The sequence below is a fragment of the Bacillus rossius genome, chromosome 1 (assembly GCF_032445375.1).
Source record: "Bacillus rossius redtenbacheri isolate Brsri chromosome 1, Brsri_v3, whole genome shotgun sequence".
Classification (NCBI taxonomy): Eukaryota; Metazoa; Arthropoda; class Insecta; order Phasmatodea; family Bacillidae; genus Bacillus; species Bacillus rossius.
Genome location: NC_086330.1, coordinates 119,172,722 through 119,195,327, shown reverse-complemented (window position 1 = coordinate 119,195,327; position 22,606 = coordinate 119,172,722). Strand labels below are relative to the sequence as shown.

Here is a 22,606-nt window from a genome sequence, read left to right as displayed (position 1 = left end):
TTAGGGAAGGGGGTTAGGTGGTGTGGGGGGCAGGACTGTTGGTCCCCTACACCTCCTGCTGCCCGTTTCCCGCCGGTTGTTGTTGTCGTTGTCTTGGGCATTCCTGATGCCAATGAAACGTGTCCTGCAGGCATCCAAGGCGACACTGGAGTGGTCGGCCTCCGTCCCGCCGATTCCCCACATTCTGCCACTCTGGTGCGGTGGTCTGTCGTCTGCCACTCGGTGGGCCTTCGATTGCCCGTGCTACCATCTGCAGTGGACGTTCAGGCTGTGTGTCTCCCTCTGGGTGAGCGGGCGCTCTGTACTGGTGTCTGGGCTCTCGTCCGGGAGTGGTCGTAATTGTACGTCGCACCAGAAGGCGCTGCAGGTTGCCCTCCATGGCTACGGCCTGTCGCACACATTCTTCAACAGACCCGTTGCAATACGGCCTGAGGAAGGGTTGTAATTCTTCCCGCACTAACGCGGTCACGTCCGGCACCGCTTGCTCCGGAGGTTCCCCTGGGGCTATGCGACGATAAAGCTGCAACTTGTCCGCCAGGAATCTCTCCACCGATTCCGTGTTCCTCTGCGCCTCGCTGTAGAAATGGACCTTGCAGCTTAAGACTGCCTGGCGGTCATCAAATCGCTGCATGAGACGCATGGCGAACTCCCGCCACTGCATATCGTATCACCTCCATAGAGTCCACCACTCATTCACAACTGTTCATTTGTGCTTTGTGTCCACTCCTCTACTGGCATACTGCACTGTAACATATGCCTTTCACACCATCGCACATCTCCCGTGGGTCTTCGTGCACGAGCCCGCTAAACTCTGGCAGCACTATATGCCCGGCCCCTGTGGCAACCAGCACAGCGTACGCGACTGGTGGCGCTACCGAGTTCGTAGGCGTGTCCCAGTCAATTAGGTTCGGCGACGGTGGATTCTGGTTTGGTAACATCGACCCGACACGTTTGCCCGAGCAGCCTCTACACTCGTCACATCCCCTTTTTCCCGGTACACAGCACTCACTGTATTCGGGGCTACCCTATGCATCTGCTCTGATGATGTATCTCTGTCCCACAACAACACACCCTTAGCAGTTTCTGTCTTCACCTCACTGCGCCTCAGTGGCGCGCACGTGCATGTGTTCCGACACTGCCACTCTCCTGTCACAAGGTCCATGCCTTTCGGTAGCTGAAACGTCGCGCACATAACTGTTAACGCACGCGGCAGCATTGTTTACAAACAAGGGGCCCATGTGGCCGCTCCATCTGCGCAGCCTGCCCGCGCAGGCTACCACTGTGCCCACACTAACACCACCGGCGCACCACGAAGATCACCATTGGCAGAACAGCGAAAGGGAGGAAAAGGAGGGGGTACCGCGGTATGTTATCATGTTGAATTGGGAGGGGGGGTGAATCGATGGGAAATATAATCCGGTTGCGGGACGGGAGACGGTGAAGCGTTATCAGCTGAACCGTGAAACTGATAGGTGTTGGAAACGTGGGAAAGGAATGGTTGCGTCCTCGCGTTGATGAGATCAGAAGTACTGTCTAGGTGGATAAGTGAATCCATCCATTGTCCCAGGTGAATTTTCATTCTGTCTGATCACTCACTGTACACTCTTTTTCCGCACTGCATGCACCCTCCTGTGGACTTGAAGTTCGCCACACGTACGGGCGCCAAATGTCGCGTACCTGTCTCCGTAGAATGCGTGGAGACGTGACGAAGTCTCTCGGCCGTTTTCGTGTATTGCCCGGCGCCAGCTTTCTCGCGTAGAGCAGCCTCCTGCGTGGAGGCAGGGGTGGACCGTCCAGCCCGTGTAGCTGCCAAGGAACGTCTCCCGCGCTGGAGAAATGTGCGGTGCAGGCTAGTTGTGTTAGTCCACGTGTTTTGGCCTGCGGACACTCCAGATACAAAACCACACTCTCGCACATGGTAAAGAAAATGATAAAAGAGATTATAACACACTATAGAACAGAACCCAAAAGCGATAATAGCGGCGAGTTTATGGAGCGTCTCGCGACTGCGTCTAGCCTCGGAGGTGGCTCGCATGGGACTGGAGACCAGGACGCCGGAGCACTGCTCTTGCGCGCACGGAGCGGAAATGACATCATTCCCAAAGCCGTGGCGCGCTGCGGACAGGGCTGTGATCCGGGTTTAGCCCAGAGGCACGGAGGTACGATGTCAGTAGTTAATTTTTAAAAGTTGTAATATGTTCACATTTCCTGTAATAGACGCTTGGGCACGATTTTTAGGCCCTTGACAATGTTAATTTGACCTCTGGGTGAAAGGATACCAAACAAGATAAATAATATGATAGTTAGCATGGCGTTCAAAAGTGTTCAGATAAGCCTGAATAGACTGTAGTTATCAAAAATAAACCATTATACATTTAATTTTTAATCACCTCCACAAAATACACACTAAATTATTTTGTTATCACAAAATAATTTATTTTTCAAAGATGAGGTTATCTTTTTTTACATACTGTAAATTGTTAAATAGAGTTGATGAATTTTACAGTTGCTTAAATCTTTTAGAGTTCACATAGGGTGCGGTTACACGGAACCCTGAACTACTTCAGGTGAACATGTTTAAGTAAACACGTTTATAAACGCGAAAGTGTACGGTTTCACGGTAGTTGCTGAAAAGTGTGTTTAACTCTAAAACCGATTGTCTACTGTCAACGAATGACTGTGTTGTTGATCTCTATTTTGTAATTGTATCCAGAAAACGCGGGATTTTCTCACTTGTTTATACAGCATTATCAGCAGAAATGGAATGTGTTTTCATATTGCTCAATATTTTTTTACAAATCGGGAATTCAAACAACATGCACAGTGAAATGTTTAAACTTATTTTTTATTATTTTTTGAGCGAGAGTACCTATCTCAGTTTTAAGAAAATTAAGGTCAGGATCAATTAAAATATATATATATATAATTATCTGTTGATTTTTTTTGTTGCATACGGTAAAATATTACTCGATCTTGTGCCAGAAACATTTCCATCTTGAATTTCTGCAAAAGACTGTTTATATTCTAAACAGCCAATCAGAGGCTAATGTAGAAGATATGTCGATCTGAACTACATTGCCAACCTGTTTAAGTTAAATGGGAAATTGCGATGTCCAACTACATTCGTAGTTTGTTATGCTAAGTTGCTTAATTTTGACTGAATTCGTAAAAAGTAAATTTAATCCAAGATTCGTCTCACGTAAATACTTTTTTATTAGGAGTACTTAAGATTGCCAAGGATAAAAGTAAACCTAATATAATTTGGTGATGAAAGGGCAAGTTTTGACAGCGCATGAGTATGTACATAACTTAAGGGCACAAAGTCTGAAAAAGTAATAGGGTATTTAATTTGTTATCTTTAAAAGATTTGTGCAACGGGAGTGCATGACTTGATGTAAGTTTTTGGACATACGCCATTGCTAAGAACTTTTTCTGTTGAAGAAAAACTAATAAATAAAATAAATAAATAAAAATAAAAATACTCAAAAAAAGATACAAAAACACACAAAATTAAGCAAACAATTGCTGTTGTCAACAAGGATATGAACACCACAAAATATTCCGAAACAGGAATATGGTCAGCAAACAAAGAAAAAACAAAGAAAAATGTACTAAGAGAACGAAAAAATCCCCACAAATGATGACAACACAAAAATATTGAAACCCAAAATAATTCAGCACAACAGTTGAAGCGAGACAAAAAACATGACAAAACGAAAAAACAAACAAATACAATAGTTTTACCTAAACAGAAACAAGCGACGTTTCGGGAACTGCTATCTGCTCCCGTCCTCAGGCAGAGACGCACCTGTGTTTCCGTACCATGTGCGTCTCTGCCTGAGGACGGGAGCAGATAGCAGTTCCCGAAACGTCGCTTGTTTCTGTTTAGGTAAAACTATTGTATTTGTTTGTTTTTTCGTTTTGTCATGTTTTTTGTCTCGCTTCAACTGTTGTGCTGAATTATTTTGGGTTTCAATATTTTTGTGTTGTCATCATTTGTGGGGATTTTTTCGTTCTCTTAGTACATTTTTCTTTGTTTTTTCTTTGTTTGCTGACCATATTCCTGTTTCGGAATATTTTGTGGTGTTCATATCCTTGTTGACAACAGCAATTGTTTGCTTAATTTTGTGTGTTTTTGTATCTTTTTTTGAGTATTTTTATTTTTATTTTTATTTATTTATTTTATTTATTAGTTTTTCTTCAACAGAAAAAGTTCTTAGCAATGGCGTATGTCCAAAAACTTACATCAAGGTATTTAATTTGTATACAAACTGTTAATTTTATATTATAATTAAAATTAAATTAAAACAATGAGCCGTGGATACCAGAAAGAGCTTCGTAGACGTATATAAATATGTTGTTATTTCCAACAACCATAGATGATAGGTACTTTGATTATGTTATCTTTAAAAGATTTGTGCAATGGGAGTGCATGACTTGATTATACCAGAAGTAATATTACCTGTCCATTGCATAAATGTTGTATGTCATTCCAATCTCTCATCATCATAATGTGTCTATAAAGGAAACGCAAATATTTGTATGCGAATAAAGGCCTTCTCCCCTCCTTCTTCTAATTGAAAATTATTTTGTATTATGTATGGTTTTGTTACAGTGTAAAGAATTGCACAATTTAGTAAAAAATAAACGAAAGGTCAAAAGTTAAAAATGGATAGGGTTTAGGTATCTAGTTTCGTCAAGCGGAAACTTATAGTAAAGTTAATTATTATTATCTCTTCTCTTGTTGTAGCAGTAGTTAACACAACACGTAGCTGAATCAGGCATGTTTCATAACAGTGATTTATAAAGCAGTTCATGAAATCATTGATATTATTTTACGAGATTACTATTTCAACATGATTGAAACAAAATTTCCTTAGAAATTTTTTATTAACCTAATATCGCTTAATTTAACGCCGACCGACGCCATTAATTATGGTGTTGATGGATAAACAAGTGGTTCAACGTGCCAACGAAAACTCGTTTATTTTCTTTTAAGTAAATATATTATTTTCATTTCAACAATATCAATTTATGCCATAAATTTGATAAAATGTTAAAACAAATGTAATAATTATTTAATCAATGTGGTATTTTGATTATAATTTTTATGCTCAGATGTTGGATAAAGCTGTATAGCAACTAGAAAAATGCGTTTGCTATACCCTATGAAGTGTCCCCCCCCCCCTAACTAAGACTATTTAATTGCGATACTTTCAGTATGCACAAGTAATAAAAGATCATGGCACTTCAAGACACGCATACAATAGGCGTAATAAATAACCTAATACTGCCGTCAGCCGCGGTCTCGTGTTCGGTATCGGGCGCAGGTCCTAGCGGGGTGGCTGTCTTTCTTAGAGTTTTCTGTTCCGGGAGGGCGCCAGGCTAGCTCGGTGTCTAACCGTGTGATGGTCGTGGGTTCGTTGCCCCAGCGTGGTCCGCTAGAACCGTCGGCGGTGGTGAAATTTGCTTCCTGACTGGGTTGGGTTGTTTAGGTTTATTTACATACACTGTTCTGGTTGTTCTACAGGTCGCACGTCGCGCACGGGGGGTGCGGGGTGGACTTTTTATTGTTCACGATTGACACTGGTTCATTACATTGGGCGCGAGGTTTACTCGGCGGTACATGACTGCCAATGGGGCGTCGGAACACGTAGAAGTTTTGATTACACTATGATTACAATTACACCTGATAAAACGGCACTCTGTGGTGCTTTTAAGTACACGATTACACTGCACACGTTATCTGAGAGGGACACCTGCGTGCCTCTACGTGCGTTTACTTAAGTCCTCACGCCAGTTGCAGTCGAGGGAGAGCGTTCAATTAGCATCGGCTAATTTCGTAAGCTGTAACTGGCGACGCGCGGGCCCACCTGTGCGGACCGCGGCTCGCTACTAAATTAAAACACGTTTAATCTTGAATGTAGCCTGTGCCTGTGCACTAGGCGATTAAATAAAGTTCTTAGGTGGCGGGAGACGGCCCGTACCGTATACTGCACGGCCCCACGTAATGCTTTGTGTGGGGCGTGTTAAATTGATGCGGCTGGGTTAGGCCCTACACCGGAAAAGGACCGGGCGCACACGGGGAGTATTAAAAAAAAAGGTTTTGGTTGTGACTATAATTATCAGATGGACGTCGGTGAAACAAAGAGATGCTGGCTCCCCGTGGGACGTGCGTCCGTCCCGGTCCGCGAGTCGCGCTGTACTGGCGTGCAGCCCTGGCGCGAGGGGAGGGGTGAGCTCCCTGTCACGCCAGAGTTTCTAAAGTTCTGTTATTCGTAAAAATCTATATAATTAACTAAATTTAAGTGGCACTAAATTCACATAATAAAACATAATGATTAATTTAATATCTATATATGTTATAGAATTGACATTTAATAAATTTGTCTAAAATAAGTTTGAATATTAGAGTCAAGCTGGAGACTGTCCGTTTCTTGAAAACGACTCCAGTGGCGAACGATAATGCTAATTTGGGGTGGTTTGAATTACGTCACACGTTTCCCTACTGAAATTAGCCTGAAGGCCGCAAGGGTTGCACTCACAGCTGTTTTAGTAGAAAACTAAACGTGAGTGACCCGGGCACTCCTACATCGCAGTTTATTAATTAGGGGCTTTTGTTTGTTTTTGATTACGTTATTATTGCGTGGGGAATTTTGTAGGCACGGTGAGTGCATTGCATGCGTGATTAAAAATGGTTCGCTATTCTCTACCTTTGGCTGCTGTCCGCTCACTTGACTCAGGTGTGCCATGGCTAGGGGTGCTTTCCGTTAGCGGAGCCGAGTACTGGCGGGTGATGGTCGGGCTTTGGGGTGGCCTTCGGCCGTACGATGTCAATACATAAACTTTTTTTTTATATACCTTCGAAACTTCGCCAAACGAATTGAAACGTTTGGCAATTTCCTCCCACGCCTTCTTCTTGGTAGCTATGGTCGAAAAATCAGTTTTCTTGTTTTCGACTACATTTGAAAACTCCTCAACTAAAGAAAAAAGGATTGATTTCTCTCCGACTGAAAATCGATCACCAATTTTCTTACAAACAGAACCAGTACCAGTATCCATCGTAACATTCAATTCAAAAGAAAGAGAAATGATTTTATATTTTTTTTCCTAACCTAACTAAAACTAAGTGTATTTGGGAGGGGTCCGGGTTAGGGAGGGACCTAAGTGCGTCTCAGGCTGAAGCCTATACGCCTTAGTCATGCTGGGATTAGCCATGCAGGGAGAGGGTCGCATGCATCGTGTGCTAGGAGGGGATTGGCCAGCCATGGCAGCGATTGGCGCCATGACTAACTCCCCTCACTCTTAACTCTAGACTTAACTACTAGATAAGTTGGGCCCAGGTAAAACCTGCATAGACACAGGGAAAACCCTGGGCACTTTCATGCGGGATGCCAAATTTCATGCATTAATTTCAGGCAAGTTCAATACGGGAAAAAGAAGGATGGTTCAGGAAGAAAAGGTGGTCAGAGCAGAAAGAGTTTACCATGCGGGGTTTGGGCGCTTGGACTTAATGTCCGCATTGTTTGTTGTTCTGCAGTTCTGGATCTTCTGACCAGGGACGCAAGCGGCCCTGGTGGTGGCTGGCCACACCGGGCCACCCACTCCGCCTCCAGTAGCACCAAAGAGAAATGACTGAAATGACTGAAATGACAATACTTTAGTACCGGAAATAGCCCACGTCATTGTTTTACACGATTCCTATTGGTCGGACTTCGTGACGTTTTGTTGACGTCATGGCATTCGGTTAGACTCGACAAGTTTCGTTATATAGTGGGCTCTCACTAGAGGTGGGTTGTTACAGCAATTTTCCGTCTCTGTTCCAACCTGATACTGATACAGTAATGTACCTAGGTACAAGTATCTGATACTTTTGTATCAGAGCAGTAGCGGTCCCAGGAAGCGACAAGGTATCAGCATTCTCGTTACAGGGTACACATCCTCCGTGCCATCATCACCAGTGTATAAAGGTATCGGTGTCTCTGATACATTATTTATCACGCCCGCTAATTCTCTACCTCTGTTACTCTCATGCTCGCCTGATACAGCCAGTATCAATCAGTTCAACATTCACTGCAGTTCGTCCTGGCCGTGTATTAATTACCACCATGTACATTGCCACGCCCAGGTTCCCACCTTGCCTGACCTCCTGAGTGTGTCGAACCGGTGCACCACTTCCATGCATGTGAGGAGCAGTGTTGTTGAGCATAACAGCCTCGTTGGGGGGGGGGGGGGGCATTTGACGCCAACCGCCGGTGCTCTCTCTGGTCCGCAAAGGTCGTTATGCCACAACAACACTTGCCCCTAAGTGCATCGAACACGCCCGAGCGTGATGTCCGCCGAGTGTGTGAAAGTGTGCCGCGACGAACACCAAAGCGACGTCAGCGCCCGGCCGGGTGTGGCAATGCGCCTAACTAATTATATATAATTATTTGTCAAATTAAAACAACTAAATTAATAACAATTTAAAAGAGGATTCATGTAAGGGAAATTATGTCTAATTGTTTTATAAGCATATATTTTGTAACTTGTCTTTAAGTCCAAAACTGGCCGGGTCGGTTTTCCCGCGTTTCACGTGGTTAGGTGCGAGGCCGCAAGGCGGTTTCGCGCTCAGTTACCGTCTGGAGCTCGAAGGGGTCGGGCGCTCCGCGAACGTCGGGTCATCAACTTTAGCATCTCTTCAACATTTCAGCAATAGTGTAAGTTTTGTAAATCTTTCAATCAACTCGGCGCCGACCCCAACCCAGTCGCACGATATTTCGTGCGACTCTTAATTTATTAAATTCTTCCCATCGGGGAACTTTATTTTCATACGTAATTCCATGTCCAGTTTAAGGACCGCGTAATAGTGGTACGCAATTTTCGGCTGATTAGCTAATTAATCGTTATCGTCGTAGATCCTCCGTAATAAGTGTTGAGAATAATACTGACTAACTTTCGTCTCTTAACTTTCTCCATTTTTATAGTGCAAAGTGTAACGTGTATTTTAAGTGACTAACTTTCATTTGCAAGAGACGTTTATGTGTACGTCTCCAGTTGGCGTGTCCACGTAATTTCTGAAACGTTAATATTTCGTAGTAGGCTAGACTGCAAACCATCCTGAACATAGGAACTTTTCTACGTATTTACCAGCCCGCCTAAGTTGGGGCAATACCAGTTTCATTTACATGCTAAACCTTTCACAGGGACGAGAGCCCACTGTTTCAGTTTGTCGATATAACTTTGCAATCCATCTTGGTCGCGCAAACCGTCACGTATAGAGATACGCGTGTCATAGCGGTCCGACAACGGATGCGGCCAGTATCGGGACGAATGAGTGTATCAATACTGAATAAAGTGCAGTGTCCTGTAACTCGTTTACCATTCATTTACAAGGCGTCCTGGGTGGCCTGAACAGCCCAGGTAATTTTCGAAACGAGACGCGCTCCTGCCTGCAGCCACGAGGCCGAACCCCCGTTAAAACCCCTGAGATATTTTACAACGCTAATAATTAAAAAACTAAAACAGGCAGCGGGAGTGGCGTCATTATCTTGTATTAATGTACTTTTTAATATTAAAATTTCATTAGTTTTATTATTGAACGAGACTGTGCACGCACTGCGCACTGAGCGTAATTTGATGTGGGACAATAACCAAACGACTCGTAACAATTTCGCTTTGCGCCTCTCCTTCAACGCCTTCCCCTGCGCTTCCTCCCCTACATTATTTCCCTTCTTTATCCCTTATTCGTCGTTCCTGCTCCCTCCCCTTTCACAATCTCCGCCCAAGTGACCGTCATCTGCGATCGGGTTCTGCGCTTATTGGCCGTGGTGTTGTTCCAGGCGAATACTGAACTGATACTAAAGTACTTGATACTTTTCAAGTGTACTCGTTTGCCGTTCCTGATACAGGCGCGTATCAGTGCCAAAGTATCAGGTGGATACTTTTCGACCCACCTCTAGCTCTCACACTAGATACCATTTAATCCCAGCCCGGCTGACACTAGAATATTTTCAACATACGAAATCAAGTGTTAGTGGGCACTATCACTCGAGGAAGTGCTAGTGGTCACTAGGTTTCTAGTGGCATTTGTGCATTCGGCCCATAGATAAGACATGGCGTAAAAATCATGGAGTTATACCTCCATGGTAAAAATATTGATGTTTTAATTGTGTGTGTATGCAAATATATTTAAAACTTAAACAAAAAATAAAACTTAAATAATTGAATGGTTAAGTGACAGAAAACTAAACGAATTTCATCTGTTTTAGTTATTAAGTAATGATTTAAACTAGTTAAAGCAAGTTAACATTATTTGTTTAACAGAATATATTGTTCAAATGTACTTGATCACCGTACACACACAAAACTAAACTTGAAAATACACTAACTATTACTTGGAAATTTAAGTCATTTCAGGGTATAATTATCACCATAAATCATGAACATACTAGTTTAACTTAAGACTAAATCTGTCAACACTATTCATTCACAAACACTGTGAGATTAAAACTAGTGTGTAGAAAGTTATTAAACTCAAATTCATAACTTTATTGGATACACTAGTTAGCTCGACAGTGTAAGTACGGGAGATAACTAGGCATTTAAATTGAAAAAAAAAAATCTAAAAAAAGGAATTTCTTTTGTAAAACTTTACCAATTAAATTGAGACTGTTTCATATATGGTACAATATTGCCGTCGCCCAGGTACTCGTGTTCAAGATCCGGCGTGGTTCCTATTGGGAAGGCTGGTTTTTTAGTGAAAGTGTATCCGGGAGGGCGCCAGGCTAGCTCTGCGTCTAACCAAGAGTTGGGTCGTTGGGTGCGAATGCCCCTGCGTGGCCCGCTAGGACCATCGGCGGTGGTCGTAGTTGGAGGGATCCCTGACTATTGACATGTTACGGGCCCTGCACAGCATAGCACACTGATTCCTTACTGGGTTAGGGAAGTTCACACAATAACGTACACGGGTTCGGTTTTGCACTGTCGTATACACGTCGCGCACGGAGTGTGCGGAGTGGACGTTTAATTGAATCGAACAGTTACACTTGCAGTTTACAGTTACATGATGCACATTGAATTTCCCTACAAAAATTACACTAAATTGACACTGGGCACTCTGATGCGCCGTCACTAATCTTAAATCCTCACGCCAGTCAAGGTTGAGGGGGAGGTCGATTAGAGGCGGCCAATCCCGTAAATTGCAAAACGGCGATACCCGGGTGCACCTGTGTGGACCGTGGCTCGCTATTAAATTTATTACAAGTCTTTACGTCGCTGTTGCCGGTGCCTGTGCACTCGGCGATTATCCAAAAGTCCTGGGTGGCGGGATTCGGCCCGTGCCATATGCTTCACTGTCGGGTGTAATGCTTTGTGCGGGGACTGTATGTTTAAGGGCTGGATTAGGCCTTACACCGTAAAAAGGACTGGGTGCGCACGGGGAGTTTAAATAAGAAAAAGGATTTGAAGAATGGCTATAATTACCAGTAGTGAATTTCAGTGGAGACAAAAGATGAGGACTCCCAGTGGGACGCACGTCCACCCCGGTCTGCGAGTCGCTCGGTACTCGCATCTGGCCTTGGCGCGAGGGGAGGCCTCAGCGTTCTCTGGTGCCAAGGTTTCTAAAGTTACATTATTCGGAAATTATTAAATTAACAAGAGATTGAAAGTGGCTCCAAATTCATACATTAATTAATAAAGATTAACCTAATTTGCAGATACTCTCTAAGAATTAGATTTAACATGTTTACATAAATTATGTTTAAATAATACGAGTCACTACGGAGACAGTTCGTCACTTGTTGACTGCTCTGGTGGCAAGTGATACACAAGAAACGGGGAGTTCATCTTTACTTTACAGAATACTCTAATTAATTTAGGCAGAAGGCCATAAGGGGAACTCACAAATGTATTGACATAAATTCACACATGAGTGACCCGGGCACTCCTACGTCGCACTTTCCTTGAACGAGGTTTTTGATAAAATGTGACATTACCATTAATTTGTGTTTAATTTATCATGAACTGGGGTCGAGGTGGCTAATTAATTAGGGCATGGTCCTTGATTCTACATGTTGCACCGGTGCTCGCCTGACTCGGGTAGGCCATGGCTAGGGGTGCTTTCCGTTAGCGGGGTCGAATACTGGCGGTTGCAGGTCGGGCTTTGGGGAGGCCTTCGGTCGGACGACGTCAAAATCAACAAAGGTAAAATTTCTAAAAATTTGGAGAGCTATACAATCATTTGAATTTTTCAAAACTATGTATTTATAAAACGTTTATTGATTAAATGGTACTTTTGGTTGAACAAACTTAAACAGATTAAATATTAAAAAAAAGTTGTGATTTTGAAATATGTTCGGCGGGGGGCAGGCAGCTAACATCCTGTTTTCATTTATTTTTAAATTTGATATATTATTGAAGTAGTATAGGATAGCCGGTCCGGGGACAGGCTTCAGGCTGTGGAGCCGGAGCCGGTGTCCGCCATCTTGGATTTGTGATGTCACGGTGGCAAAAATTCCTCAAAATTCCTCAGAATTGACTCAAAATGACTCAAAATTTCCCGTTTTAAGAAAAAATTTCCCGTTTTCGAGGGAAAAATTCCCGTTTCGAGGGAAAATTTCCCGTTTTATTCCTCAAAAAACCCAGCGGCTGAAAATTCCTAAAACTGGCTTAAGCATCCTTAACTCAAGCCAGCGTTAAGCCATTTATAGGATTATGACGTCACCGCTGCAGTTTCTGTTACGCCCGCCATATTTAAATTTACTATCTAATTTTAATGAAATAAATTTTTTTTTTAAATTTATAAGAAAATTCAATTAATAAAATTTTTATAAAAAATATTTAAAAAGCATACTTTTTCGACACGGAGCTCAGAGTCCTCGGTTCGAACCCGACGAGTGCAAAAAATAAAAATGACGACCGATCCTTCCCTCGTGGTGGGTGCTGGCAGACTGACTCCCACCACTTTTTAACATCATCTAGTATGACGTCATGGCCGCCATCTTGTCTTCGATGCTGGAAGCCATCATCATTGTATCGTCGGCTAGAGTGCGCCGATGACATGTTAGTTTAATTCGTATCCGCTAGAGTGCAGTAATCATTTATTACTGTGACACCCGCCATCTTGAAATTTGGCCGCCATCTTGAAAATCCGTAATTATTTAGCTAGAAATTCGGGAAAAGTTCCAAAATTCATTAAATAAATCACTCATTAATATACATATTGATTCGACCAGTTTCATTCCTTGGTTCGATACCCGATCGTTGCAATAATGTTTAATCTTATGTAAAAAAAAATAATTTAAATAAACCATGTTCAACATTCGTAAAGAGACTCTAAATCCTCTACGACCACCATCCTATCAGACATCAAGACCACCATATTGGAAATGTGTAATTTTAATGCTAGAGATCCGGGAAAAAGTTCAGAAATCATTAAATAAATTTCCGATCCATATACTGATTAATTAGATCGACTAAGGTCCTTGGTACGATCTAGGATGATGCAAAAAAAATTAAATATAACATCAATTTAACATAATAGTAACAGGTTCGAGGAATTAAACACCGCAAGTTCTTTTACAAACATAATATTTATTACATAATTTCTATTCTACTACAGGATCACTTACGAAAGCCAGCAAACTTATAATCATTTAGTTCCGCAGCGGTGTGAAATGACTAATTCTTAGCTCCAATCGGTTTATACTAGACAGAGTCCAGCCAGAACCTTTACAGACATAGTCCACCTCTTCTTGACAGAGTTTCTGGATACCGTTTTTAACAGTTTGCTTCACATCGTTAGAACTGTAAATTACTGCAGCCGATGTCTTGAATGCACACTTCTTCACTTTGTCATCGAACGGATATGGCTTTCCATATATACAGTCCAACCACAAGTTATATTTCAAAGGTCCGTTTGTTGCTACTTCATCAGTAAGCTGATTGATGATCTTTTGTCTGATATCGTCAAGAAAATTACAAATGTCCTTCGACTCACCGAACGTATTTAGATAATAGTAGTCTTTCAACGTTCCACGAAATACAGACTGCGCCAAGTAGAAGCCATTATCGTTCACTTGTAATGCTCCGAACACAGTCTTAGGTTTAGTTCCATGTTCAGGCGTCATAACAATCGGTTGCTGGGCATCTGATTTTTTGGTTGTACGCTTTCGTGTCTCCAATCTAAAGCGAGGAGTCGAAATGTCGGCAGGTAGTTCAGCAGTAGGAGCACAGACTCCACCTTTACATTTTTTCGCATGATGTCGCAAACTGTCAATTCGAGTAAACCATTTAAGGCACTCATCACATCGAAACTTCATGCGAGAAGGATTCTTCGTGCATTTGCTCCGCTCATGTCTTCGTGCATCATGGGAAAATGCGAACGACGTATCACAGTAGCTGCAAGGATACCGTGGTGATGAAGACGATCCTTTCAGACCCGATCCAGATACAGACGTTGCAACAGTAGTACCATTTCCAGGCATACTCTTATGCACATCGATGCATCGTTGTTGCGACGAAACCTTTACTTTCTGCCGCACAGCAGGACCTTTGCATGCCTTCATGTGCGTTTTCATATTATCTTTTCTGGCAAACTGCTTATGACATTTCTACCAAACAAACATTTTACGATATAGGTTCTTGGCACATTCGCTCCTCTCGTGTCGCCGAGCATTGCTGTTGTTTGAGAAAATCTTGTCGCAGTAACAGCACCGATGTTCGCTAGTTGTCAAATCAGCATCCATTGAAGTCTCCATCGAGGTCGTATCGTAGATCGTCGTGGTTTCCTGCACATCCAGCTCAGTAGTCATTAAGCTATCTTCTGCTGGTGGTATCACATCTGTTGAAATCTCCTCCAATGTTGACGTCGTCGTCGTTGCCAACGGGATCTGCTCCACCATTGTCGTCGCTGACGTCAAGGTTCCCGTAGACGATGGTACAACGTCCATCGTGTTCGGCGTTAAAGTCGGTAAAGATGCCATCGAGTTCTCAAGAACAGCTAATTACGCGACTTATGCACCAGATGAAATAATCTAGGTGACCCTTACACCGTCGACGACAGTAACAAACTGAGCGACCTGCTGTCTAGGACTCGCTTATATACATGCACCGGATGGAATAATACGCAAGTCAAATCAAGAACCATTTACTATAATACTAGAGTCAAAACAACATTAAATATAGAAGGACCATCAACGAAAAGGCAACACATTTGGAAGCACCGACAACGAAAAGGCAGCACATTTGGAAGCACCGACAACGAAAAGGCAGCACATTTGGAAGCACCGACAACGAAAAGGCAGCACCGCCAACGAAAAGGCAGCACATTTGGAAGCACCGACAACGAAAAGGAAGCACCATCAACGAAAAGGCCGCACCGCCAACGAAAAGGAAGCACATTTGGAAGCACCGACAAAGAAAAGGCAGCACCGACAACGAAAAGGAAGCACATTTGGAAGCACCGACAACGAAAAGGAAGCACCATCAACGAAAAGGCCGCACCGCCAACGAAGAGGAAGCACATTTGGAAGCACCGACAACGAAAAGGCAGCACATTTGGAAGCACCGACAACGAAAAGGCAGCACCGACAACGAAAAGGAAGCACATTTGGAAGCACCGACAAAGAAAAGGCAGCACCGCAACGAAAAGGAAGCACATTTGGAAGCACCGACAACGAAAAGGCAGCACCGCCAAAGAGAAGACAACGAAAAGGCAGCACCGCCAAAGAAAAGACAGCGCATTTGGAAGCACCGACAACGAAAAGGCAGCACCGCCAACGAAAAGGCAGCACATTTGGAAGCACCGACAACGAAAAGGAAGCTCCATCAACGAAAAGGCCGCACCGCCAACGAAAAGGAAGCACCATCAACGAAAAGGCAGCACCGCCAACGAAGAGGAAGCACATTTGGAAGCACCGACAAAGAAAAGGCAGCACCGCCAACGAAAAGGAAGCACATTTGGAAGCACCGACAACGAAAAGGCAGCACCATCGACGAAAAGGAAGCACATTAATTTGTCATTGACTCCAATATTCATTGGCTCCAATATTCATTGGCTCCAATATTCATTGGCTCCAATATTCATTGGCTCCAATATTCATTGGCTCCAATATTCATTGGCTCCAATATTCATTGGCTCCAATATTCATTGGCTCCAATATTCATTGACTCCAATATCCATGAGCTCCAATATCAATTGGCTCGAATTGTTCCAAATGGTTCCATCAGCCTTTTGGCTCCAACAGTCTTTTGGCTCCGATTGGCATTGGCTCCAATAGTCATTGGGTACAATATTCATTGGCTCCAATAATCATTGACTGCAATATTCATTGGTTCCAATATTCATTAGCTCCAATATTCATTGGCTCCAATATTCAATGACTCCAATATTCATTGACTCCAATATTCATTGGCTCCATCAGTCATTGACAACTACAGTCTTTTGGTCCCAAAAGTCTTTTGGCTCCAAATATATTAGGTTAGAATTCTTCGAGTCTAAGAGACTATGAGACCACATGGCTACGAGTCTAAAATGATCTAGCTGGTTACGAGTTATAAATGGCTTGCGAGGCTACAGAGCTACGAAGTTTCTAGTACACAGGTTTACATGACTGCGAGTATACAGGACTACAAGTTTGCAAGAGTACTTGACTACGAAGGTACTCGTCTACATGACTCCAGTTACCGCATCTGTCTTCGACGGAATTTTCTCTTTTGCCCCAACTGCTCCATCAGCATTATGTTATAAGATTACAAGGCCTCTTGCTTACGTAGCTTCAAGTCTACGAGCCTCCAATGCATCATGACTACGAGACTACGAGCCATGAGGTTACGAGTCTATGCGATTGCGAGTCTTCTAGGTTACGTTATCGCGAGGCTATAGGACTACGAAGCTTCCAGAACGCATGGTTACGAGACTGCGAGGCTACAATTCTACGAGGTCCCAAGACATCCTGGCTACGCGACTACGAGCCATGAGGTTACGAGACTACGTGACTACGAATCTTCAAGTTTACGAGACTGCGAGGCTACAGAGCTACGAAGCCTCTAGTACACAGGTTTACGTGACTGCGAGGATACAGGACTACCAGTCTGCATTAGTACTTGACTACGAAGCTACTCGTCTACAAGGCTACAATTACAGCATCTGTTTTCGTCAGAATTTTCTCTTTTGCTCCAACTGCACCACCAGCATTATGTTATAAGATTACAAGGCCGCTTGCTTATGTAGCTTCAAGTCTACGAGGATACTTGGATACGTAGCTTCAATTCTACGAGGTCCTAAGACTTCATGACTACGCGACTTCGAGCCATGAGGTTACGAGATTACGTGACTACGAATCTTCATGTTTACGAGACTGCGAGGCTACAGAGCTACGAAGCCTCTAGAAAACGAGTTTACGTGACTGCGTGGATACAGGAATACAAGTCTGCATGAGTTCTTGACTACGAAGCTACTCGTCTACAAGGCTCCAATTGACACATCTGTCTTCGATGGAATTTTCTCTTTTGCTACATCTACACCATCAGCATTATGTTATAAGATTACAAAGCTACTTGCTTACGTAGGTTCAAGTCTACAAGGCTCCAATACATCATGACTACGAGACTACGAGCCATGAGGTTACGAGACTATGCGATTGCAAGTCTTCAAGGTTACGTCATCGCGAGGCTATAGGACTACGAAGCTTCCAGAACGCATGGTTACGAGAATGCATGACTAATTGGCCGCATGGCTACGAAACTTTATGTCTCTAACTGACTACAATAGCACTATTCAGTGGTGAGAGTTAATTTATTTCATGCAAAGGTACTTGCTGCAAGCAGTTCCGCTTTTCAACATCAGATGACGTCACGTTTTGCTTGCAGGTAAAATAATATTTATTTATTTTATGCGGGATGCGGGTTGTTCACTATCGATCGCATAAGAAGAATGGCATCGATAGTCTTCAAGGAGAAGGAAGTTCGTTCTTCCTGCTAGTGCTTCTCAGATTTCTCACGGTCCGCCATCTTGGATTGCGACGTCACGGCTGTCATCTTGGATGGGTGTGACTTTGACCTTTGACCGAAACCGCAGGAATGATCGCAAGCACACGGATTAACCATCAAAATATTGATAAGAATAATCAGGTGCACACGGAGAAAACCATCATAATATTGGCAAGAATAATCAGGAGCACACAGAGAAAAACGACACATGTTTTCTTTGATATCATAAAATTACAGAAAAAAATATTTAAAAATAAAAATAAATTAATAAAAAAATTTAAAATAAAAACAAAAAATACATAAACAGATTCTGATAGCTTGTAAACTTATCATTGTTGAGCAAAGATAGAGTTCTAGTACAAGCCAGATTTTTATGTATTTTTTGTTTTTATTTTAAATTTTTTTATTAATTTATTTTTATTTTTAAATATTTTTTTCTGTAATTTTATAATATCAAAGAAAACATGTGTCGTTTTTCTCCGTGTGCTCCTGATTATTCTTGCCAATATTATGATGGTTTTCTCCGTGTGCTCCTGATTATTCTTATCAATATTTTGATGGTTAATCCGTGTGCTTGCGATCATTCCTGAGGTTTCGGTCAAAGGTCAAAGTCACACCCATCCAAGATGACAGCCGTGACGTCGCAATCCAAGATGGCGGACCGTGAGAAATCTGAGAAGCACTAGCAGGAAGAACGAACTTCCTTCTCCTTGAAGACTATCGATGCCATTCTTCTTATGCGATCGATAGTGAACAACCCGCATCCCGCATAAAATAAATAAATATTATTTTACCTGCAAGCAAAACGTGACGTCATCTGATGTTGAAAAGCGGAACTGCTTGCAGCAAGTACCTTTGCATGAAATAAATTAACTCTCACCACTGAATAGTGCTATTGTAGTCAGTTAGAGACATAAAGTTTCGTAGCCATGCGGCCAATTAGTCATGCATTCTCGTAACCATGCGTTCTGGAAGCTTCGTAGTCCTATAGCCTCGCGATGACGTAACCTTGAAGACTTGCAATCGCATAGTCTCGTAACCTCATGGCTCGTAGTCTCGTAGTCATGATGTATTGGAGCCTTGTAGACTTGAAGCTACGTAAGCAAGTAGCTTTGTAATCTTATAACATAATGCTGATGGTGTAGATGTAGCAAAAGAGAAAATTCCATCGAAGACAGATGTGTCAACTGGAGCCTTGTAGACGAGTAGCTTCGTAGTCAAGAACTCATGCAGACTTGTATTCCTGTATCCACGCAGTCACATAAACTCGTTTTCTAGAGGCTTCGTAGCTCTGTAGCCTCGCAGTCTCGTAAACATGAAGATTCGTAGTCACGTAATCTCGTAACCTCATGGCTCGAAGTCGCGTAGTCATGAAGTCTTAGGACCTCGTAGAATTGAAGCTACGTATCCAAGTATCCTCGTAGACTTGAAGCTACGTAAGCAAGCGGCCTTGTAATCTTATAACATAATGCTGGTGGTGCAGTTGGAGCAAAAGAGAAAATTCTGACGAAAACAGATGCTGTAATTGTAGCCTTGTAGACGAGTAGCTTCGTAGTCAAGTACTAATGCAGACTGGTAGTCCTGTATCCTCGCAGTCACGTAAACCTGTGTACTAGAGGCTTCGTAGCTCTGTAGCCTCGCAGTCTCGTAAACTTGAAGATTCGTAGTCACGTAGTCTCGTAACCTCATGGCTCGTAGTCGCGTAGCCAGGATGTCTTGGGACCTCGTAGAATTGTAGCCTCGCAGTCTCGTAACCATGCGTTCTGGAAGCTTCGTAGTCCTATAGCCTCGCGATAACGTAACCTAGAAGACTCGCAATCGCATAGACTCGTAACCTCATGGCTCGTAGTCTCGTAGTCATGATGCATTGGAGGCTCGTAGACTTGAAGCTACGTGAGCAAGAGGCCTTGTAATCTTATAACATAATGCTGATGGAGCAGTTGGGGCAAAAGAGAAAATTCAGTCGAAGACAGATGCGGTAACTGGAGTCATGTAGACGAGTACCTTCGTAGTCAAGTACTCTTGCAGACTTGTAGTCCTGTATCCTCGCAGTCATGTAAACCTGTGTACTAGAAACTTCGTAGCTCTGTAGCCTCGCAAGCCATGTATAACTCGTAACCAGCTAGATCATTTTAGACTCGTAGCCATGTGGTCTCATAGTCTCTTAGACTCGAAGAATTCTAACCTAATATATTTGGAGCCAAAAGACTTTTGGGACCAAAAGACTGTAGTTGTCAATGACTGATGGAGCCAATGAATATTGGAGTCAATGAATATTGGAGCCATTGAATATTGGAGCCAATCAATATTGGAGCCAATGAATATTGGAACCAATGAATATTGCAGTCAATGATTATTGGAGCCAATGAATATTGTAGCCAATGACTATTGGAGCCAATGACTATCGGAGCCAAAAGACTGTTGGAGCCAAAAGGCTGATGGAACCTTTTGGAGCAATTCGAGCCAATTGATATTGGAGCTCATGGATATTGGAGTCAATGAATATTGGAGCCAATGAATATTGGAGCCAATGAATATTGGATCCAATGAATATTGGAGCCAATGAATATTGGAGCCTATGAATATTGGAGCCAATGAATATTGGAGTCAATGACAAATTAATGTGCTTCCTTTTCGTCGATGGTGCTGCCTTTTCGTTGTCGGTGCTTCCAAATGTGCTTCCTTTTCGTTGGCGGTGCTGCCTTTTCTTTGTCGGTGCTTCCAAATGTGTTTCCTCTTCGTTGGCGGTGCTGCCTTTTCGTTGATGGTGCTTCCTTTTCGTTGGCGGTGCGGCCTTTTCGTTGGCGGTGCTGCCTTTTCGTTGTCGGTGCTTCCAAATGCGCTGTATTTTCTTTGGCGGTGCTGCCTTTTCGTTGTCTTCTCTTTGGCGGTGCTGCCTTTTCGTTGTCGGTGCTTCCAAATGTGCTTCCTTTTCGTTGCGGTGCTGCCTTTTCTTTGTCGGTGCTTCCAAATGTGCTTCCTTTTCGTTGTCGGTGCTGCCTTTTCGTTGTCGGTGCTTCCAAATGTGCTGCCTTTTCGTTGCCGGTGCTTCCAAATGTGCTTCCTTTTCGTTGGCGGTGCTGCCTTTTCTTTGTCGGTGCTTCCAAATGTGCTTCCTTTTCGTTGTCGGTGCTGCCTTTTCTTTGTCGGTGCTTCCAAATGTGCTTCCTTTTCGTTGGCGGTGCTTCCAAATGTGCTGCCTTTTCGTTGTCGGTGCTTCCAAATGTGCTGCCTTTTCGTTGTCGGTGCTTCCAAATGTGCTGCCTTTTCGTTGTCGGTGCTTCCAAATGTGTTGCCTTTTCGTTGATGGTCCTTCTATTTTTAATGTTGTTTTGACTCTAGTATTATAGTAAATGGTTCTTGATTTGACTTGCGTATTATTCCATCCGGTGCATGTATATAAGCGAGTCCTAGACAGCAGGTCGCTCAGTTTGTTACTGTCGTCGACGGTGTAAGGGTCACCTAGATTATTTCATCTGGTGCATAAGTCGCGTAATTAGCTGTTCTTGAGAACTCGATGGCATCTTTACCGACTTTAACGCCGAACACGATGGACGTTGTACCATCGTCTACGGGAACCTTGACGTCAGCGACGACAATGGTGGAGCAGATCCCGTTGGCAACGACGACGACGTCAACATTGGAGGAGATTTCAACAGATGTGATACCACCAGCAGAAGATAGCTTAATGACTACTGAGCTGGATGTGCAGGAAACCATGACGATCTACGATACGACCTCGATGGAGACTTCAATGGATGCTGATTTGACAACTAGCGAACATCGGTGCTGTTACTGCGACAAGATTTTCTCAAACAACAGCAATGCTCGGCGACACGAGAGGAGCGAATGTGCCAAGAACCTATATCGTAAAATGTTTGTTTGGTAGAAATGTCATAAGCAGTTTGCCAGAAAAGATAATATGAAAACGCACATGAAGGCATGCAAAGGTCCTGCTGTGCGGCAGAAAGTAAAGGTTTCGTCGCAACAACGATGCATCGATGTGCATAAGAGTATGCCTGGAAATGGTACTACTGTTGCAACGTCTGTATCTGGATCGGGTCTGAAAGGATCGTCTTCATCACCACGGTATCCTTGCAGCTACTGTGATACGTCGTTCGCATTTTCCCATGATGCACGAAGACATGAGCGGAGCAAATGCACGAAGAATCCTTCTCGCATGAAGTTTCGATGTGATGAGTGCCTTAAATGGTTTACTCGAATTGACAGTTTGCGACATCATGCGAAAAAATGTAAAGGTGGAGTCTGTGCTCCTACTGCTGAACTACCTGCCGACATTTCGACTCCTCGCTTTAGATTGGAGACACGAAAGCGTACAACCAAAAAATCAGATGCCCAGCAACCGATTGTTATGACGCCTGAACATGGAACTAAACCTAAGACTGTGTTCGGAGCATTACAAGTGAACGATAATGGCTTCTACTTGGCGCAGTCTGTATTTCGTGGAACATTGAAAGACTACTATTATCTAAATACGTTCGGTGAGTCGAAGGACATTTGTAATTTTCTTGACGATATCAGACAAAAGATAATCAATCAGCTTACTGATGAAGTAGCAACAAACGGACCTTTGAAATATAACTTGTGGTTGGACTGTATATATGGAAAGCCATAT

General features: G+C 43.1%; 1 protein-coding gene across 2 annotated transcripts in view; it reads right to left on the bottom strand.

Moving 5' to 3' along the window:
- LOC134543190 (AP-3 complex subunit mu-1) overlaps positions 1 to 22,606 on the bottom strand; it is a 117,670-nt gene that overhangs the window by 89,247 nt on the left and 5,817 nt on the right. The window contains exon 3 of one of the 2 annotated variants that reach the window (XM_063388086.1): positions 11,464 to 11,600. The exons of the other annotated variant lie outside the window; for it this stretch is intronic. Coding sequence (XP_063244156.1) covers positions 11,464 to 11,600 — 137 coding nt within the window. The remainder of the gene's footprint in view (positions 1 to 11,463; positions 11,601 to 22,606) is intronic. 2 annotated transcript variants of the gene reach the window in all.